Source organism: Gymnodraco acuticeps, unplaced genomic scaffold, assembly GCF_902827175.1.
Source record: "Gymnodraco acuticeps unplaced genomic scaffold, fGymAcu1.1, whole genome shotgun sequence".
NCBI classification, from domain to species: domain Eukaryota; kingdom Metazoa; phylum Chordata; class Actinopteri; order Perciformes; family Bathydraconidae; genus Gymnodraco; species Gymnodraco acuticeps.
In genome coordinates, this window is record NW_022991127.1 from 822439 (window position 1) to 828438 (window position 6000).

The 6000-nt window shown below is 37.8% G+C and overlaps 1 protein-coding gene across 2 annotated transcripts in view; it reads right to left on the reverse strand.

Moving 5' to 3' along the window:
- Window positions 1-1089, reverse strand: part of LOC117560326 (polypeptide N-acetylgalactosaminyltransferase 10-like) — a 68401-nt gene extending 67312 nt beyond the window's left edge. For both annotated transcript variants that reach the window (XM_034237178.1, XM_034237177.1), the window contains exon 1: window positions 850-1089. In XM_034237178.1, coding sequence (XP_034093069.1) covers window positions 850-1008 — 159 coding nt within the window. In that variant the 5' untranslated portion in view covers window positions 1009-1089. The remainder of the gene's footprint in view (window positions 1-849) is intronic.
- Between the last annotated feature and the right edge of the window lie 4911 nt (window positions 1090-6000).

Sequence of the window (6000 nt, forward strand, 5' to 3'; positions counted from 1 at the left end):
ATGCGTATAATATTTCATGTTCGAATTACTAGAGCAAAAACCCTTTGTCAGTTATGTTCAACTAACCTTTCTGGCCAAGGTCTAAAACCAGCACACAATCCCTATTAGTGGCTAAATCCTTATCACATATATCTGTACAGATGAACCAGTGGTATGCTTGCTTGTTTGCATTATCAAAAGCTACAGACTATTTGTTGGAAGAAAGTGACATCAATTAAAATAAGATCACTAAATAAAACCTAAAGCAAAGAAAACTGACAACACCAAATATGTTGACTAACCTCTTGTCATTCTATGCCTCTAGCTTTGTCTTTGACTAAAACAATTGCCTTATTGTAAGTAATTAACTGGAGACATTTCTAGCTGATATCTTTAAGTTAAAAAATGACCCTATTCATCTGGGGTGTCTCGCCTTAAGCGCCTGATAGAAAACTATTTAAAATCAGTACAGCATAAAACCTTAAGCAGACCAATCACATTTTAAATAGTGTTGATTTATCTCGGCATTCCCATGCTTTATCACTGCAGTTCTAAAAAAAACAAGTATTGGCGCTCTCCATGGATCTGACCCTGAACATCGCTTGAATGCATAGACGCTCTCCATGGTGCTGAATCGGCACCGTGTATATATAAACTCCACCTCGTAAACAATCTGAATTGGTCTAAAATTATTTCTGTAGACTAGTGTTGCTTCTAAAGTCGCATGCATATATGTGTTCATATTTTAGATTCCGAAAATTGAGTTGAAAACGAGAAGACGTCACAAAACAAATGTGGGGCACAAGTGTCTATCAGGATCCAAGTTTGGGATGCAATACATGAGGAGTATTATCACCCATATTTGCTAACCTGTATCTGGAGAATGCCGCGTGGACCGTCCACTGTGCTGGGCGAGTTGTCGAACACTCGGTCCCGGTACAAAGACCACAGCCCGACGTTGGAGAGGAAAAGTAGAGCCACTATGAGCAGTCCAGCGAACTGCAGCAGCCTCTTCTCCTTCCGCCTCATCTCTCCGGGAGAAAGCTTGTGAAGTAGCGGCGGTGGAAACTAGCAAGCCCCGACTGCCTGCTTCCCGAGTGGAGACAACTTTCCCACGGAGTTTGACTGACTGGAGTACGCACTGCTTTCAAGCTACTCTAAATACCCTCAAGGACGCAACTTCCTGTCAGAACTTTCACAATAAAAAACCCTAAGACTCATCAATTGGCGAATTCAAATACAATAGTCAAAGTAGTAGTCTTTGTGTTCCCTGTATAAACAATGCATATGGAACATGGTAAAATACCAGGATAACCAGTGACACCTTGGTGGTTGCAAATCCAGTTTCACAATTAAAGAGACGTTTCAAATCTCACAACATGCTCATTAAATGCATTCATAAATGCATAGAAATTGAGTCAACCAAATACAATCAACCAAAGTTCACCAGGATTATGATAGTCAGTCAAGGTAGTTCTAATATAATATCAAACAATAGGTTTAAAAGATAGAAAAATAACAAAAATGGCCCCAGGTAAGAATCAAAAAAGTAAAACAGTGCAGCTAAGGACAGCTGTCACTGTTATGCTATGTTAAGAGCTTTTTTAATAACTATTTTAATAAAGAGTTCTAGTCTGTAGCATAATGCAGGTGCCAGAACAATCCGACTGAAATATATTTCTATTTATGTTTATTTCATAATATCCTATCCTAAATGTTATATATGTATATACATTCGACTCTCCTTTATTTAGAAGTATGTTGGTTTAAGTGGTCCTGCAGAGCGACTTCCCCATTCCCCTCTGCTGGGAATGACATCAATCATTCTTTTATTTTGAAGGCACAGCACTTAACATCCTGTGGTTTTCGGATTCTCTTCATCAAGCTTGATTCGATGTATTATTTTAGAAGAACACTGACGGTTACTCACTGGATCACATGTTGAACAAGCTTAGTTGAATGTAGTGTTTGCTTAACCTGAAAAACCGACACATTTATCCAGCTGTGATAGCAAAAATATAAACACATTGCGATACTAATTAGGTAAAGATGAAACAAATCAGGTAGATAAATATTCAGGCTCCTCACTACCTGATTATATGTCTATAATAATATCTAATGTTATATGATTATATATTCATTTGGAAAGAAAATAAAACTAGTCATTGTGAATGTGGCAGGTGTTACACAAGAGTGAACAAAAGATGAAGAAGAAAAGGAGGAACAGTATCGGTCTCCAGGTTCCTGGCCTCCGGCGGTTCTTCCTGCTTCTTCTTCTTCTGTATATCTAATCATCTCAGAGGAGCACACGTGTCATGGCAAACAATCTCCTTCATTCCAGCCCAGTAATACCTTCAGGATTATTACTGCTGACCTTTTTTCTTTGGTTTCATCATATACCATCCAGGTAGCCAATGATTTCCATTCATTTCTGAAGAGACATTAAACCGTTATGAGTCAGGGGATCCACCTTAGTGAGCATCATGCTTTAGAGGTTGAAGCATTGCAAAAGAATGTGCACCAGTATCTCATATGAATACCTGCCTTTCTATATTACACTCCAGCAAAAGATACCTTTCTTTCCATTGAATTCAATTACTCTAAATGAATGTGTTGATATGATTGCTTATTATGTAATGTAGTTGCTATGTATGCACCATTGTACATTTCCCCTTAGACGAATAAAGGAATTCTGATTCCCATCACAATTAGTGTTGCATTCTCTCATTTAAACTCTCTTTCACACACACACTCAATGTATCTTTATCAAATGTGTTTTGCTGTTATTCCTCTGAAAAGTCTTAAGGAAATGGTTCTGTTTATTTGACCTGTAGGATCACACAGCTCAGCTCATTGAGACAGAATGATGCTTCAGTAATTGCTTATCGGGGAAGTCACGCCACGGCCCTTTATGAATGAGCTCTGCTAATGGCTTTCAGCACAGAAGAGTCAATCAGTGATATGCCATCAAAGGATAGTAATACCGGCATTTCCTCTGCTTTGATGCTCTCCGAATTACCTGGACTTTTTTTTCCCCCCGCAACCTCTATCAAATCCACACTGAGCCTGTGACACGGGCGTGAGGAGTTATAGAGCGTAAATCCCCCTCCACATGCAGGGGTTGCAGGGTTCATCCATAATTCATTTGGGAAGACGCTGAACAGATTGACTTGTCACAACTCAGGCTGGTACAGATGGAGGGAGCAGGAGAGGAATGAGCTCTCTCTCTCTCTCCCTCCAGAGCGGGAATAGAACGAGCAGGATTAGCAGGGAGTGAGACTCTAACACATCCTGGGTTCAAGTCCACTCTGTAAAACAATGTGGCTAATCTTCAATTAACCCACACTTGTTCTTTCTACACATGACTGTCAAATACAAGGGTTAGTGGAGATTAGGTAGATGCTTGACTGGTTTAGAAATGGGGATTTGTTCATTGTGTGTGTCAGAGGTTACAGCAAATCGAATGCCACATGAAACAATAACGAATCAATGGGTCGTTTGATTTCAAGAAGACGAGCCGTGCTATCAGTGACAGTCAGACTATGCAGCAAAGTGAGTGAGAATCACTGTTGCAAAGTTTTATATAAGGCAATTGAGAAGCTAAAATCAAGGAAACTTTGGGCACGATGATGCAGCAGTTTTGGGCTGGAGGACAATCACATGGAAACGCAAAACTTAACATGCAGCGAACACAGAGTGTGAAAAACGTTGATATTATAGTAATTATCCTGATTGCTGATCATCTGTTTATCTCTGACACAAGTGCTGATGGTGTTTTAACACATATGGCTAATAGTCTGTCGTCTCTCATGAGCCCAAAGCTTCCTTGAATGTTTGTGATGAGTATTTAATTTACTTTTGACAATCAACATATATTGCAAATGTGAACCTGATTTTGAGAAAATCAGAAAGAGAAAATGCAATGCTTGTTTCTATACATTACCATCTTATAGATATGCAGTATGTGGAGCGCATTTTCCATTTGAAAAAAACAAGATGACATATTTTAAAGTCAACCTACCAAGCTAAAACTTTTCAATATGAACCTGGAAATATATTTATTGACGTCAAAGTTGTCACATGTCACTCGTGTTCATAATTTATACACAAATTCAATTGTATTGTAATTTGTCACATAGTGCTTGTATCCATAACAAACATTTCCACTACAGCCAAGTGTTACAACTTTTTGAATCACTTTTATTTTCTGCACTTTCCATGCAAAAATGCAGATTAAAACAGGTGAAAAGAAACACAAGATATGGGTTTTGATAACAAAATAAGTTATGGATAAAATGTTTGATACAACAGAAACATTTCCTTTACTTTGTTTACAGTGTAATGCAATTGTCTCTTGAAAAAAAACATGTTTTTGTCATGCTCACTCTCCATTATTTTACACAAGTAGCTCATACAGACTCTTTGGATAACAATACCCATGTTAAATACAATTGAGGCTAATCATTCAAATGTGTTAATATAATGTACAACTATTTTTCTCATTCTGTTTTCCCTGTATGATAGAGGGTCTGTGTCAGGAAGCTGGCAAGTTATTATAGAGTGTGGAATCACAATGTTGTACGAGCATGACTATAAACTCAGCTGGGTGACATGCTGTTTGATATTCATGGTACCTGTCACTGTAAATAGAGTTTGTAAACTGTACCCTGTACATTATGTTGTTTGTCATCCTTATTGTTGTTCTGTTGTTTTTATGTCACATGTGTAACTAATGTCCTGCAGGTCACCCTTAAAAAAGAGATCTTTTGATCTCAAGGGGCTTTCACCTGGTTAAATAAAGGCTACAAACAAACAATAAATACTCAGACGTGTTTACCGGCTATAGATGCAGCAAAAATATTTAACACAAAATACATTTACATACGGTTTGCATAATTTGAAGAAGCCCATAAAACATGTTTATGTAATGGCTTTGTGTCATATCATTGTAAAACCTCATTAATGAAATATTGCCGTTAACCTGTGCCATGAACATGCTATTCTCCGTTCCTACGTCAGTGTTTTTAATTGAGCTAAACAGCGATTAACTGAACATTACTGCTGGCACTGTTTTCCTGGACACAAAACAGATAAATGTGGGTAATTATTTCTGCCCCAGCAGCTTTTCCCAATCTATCTCACCTTTCTGTTAGTTTGAAACTGAAATGATCCCTGTGGGTTTTCTGTGGGGATTTGATAAGAGTGGTGATCAATACTATCATACATCTTTAAAAACTGCTCAAGGTGAAGCTTCCCATCCTCACTACTCAGCCTGCAGGTCTTTTCCCATCTCCAGCCATTACTAAACATACAGCCCTATGAGACTCAAAAAATGAAAACAGAAGCCACACAATGTCCTTTCTAACGTGAAGAGCTTGAAAGTTAACATACACGTACACAGAAAGTTAACATACGTGTAGTACACAGAAACATAAAAGGACCTTTTACTCAGAGGGAGAGAGACGCAGGATGAAGATCCACTTCCTGGATGGAAAATGATTCAGCAACTACTATGATAATTGAATAATGAAATACTTTTCCAGCAAATGTGACTAATATTCTCAAGTTGAAGCCTAGTTTAGCATGCACATGTTTTGTATAGTTACCTGACTGTCTTTGAATTTGGACTGATGGTTGAAAAAACAAGACATTCATTTGGGCTTTAAGAAATGGTCAAAGCCTGTCCGTCATTAAGTGAGAATCACAGCTGAGGCCTGCTTTTAGTCATTAGCCATGTTTGTGGGATGTCTGCAGGTACAACAAACAACAAGTTAGGTAAATGTGGGATGTTCTTTGATGCGTAAATAATAATATGTGATTGTAGTACAATTAACTTTTTCATTTCTGGCCAATCAAACACTTTTTTAATAATGTGTAAAATTGAAAATGTGTGAAATTATAATCCTGATCAGTACCAAAAAAAAGAAACACCATGCACTGTAAAAAGACATCATTTTGTTAAAGACTATCATCATACTTGTAACGTCATGACTAGCTATCTGCTCTCAGAAGTATAGTTAT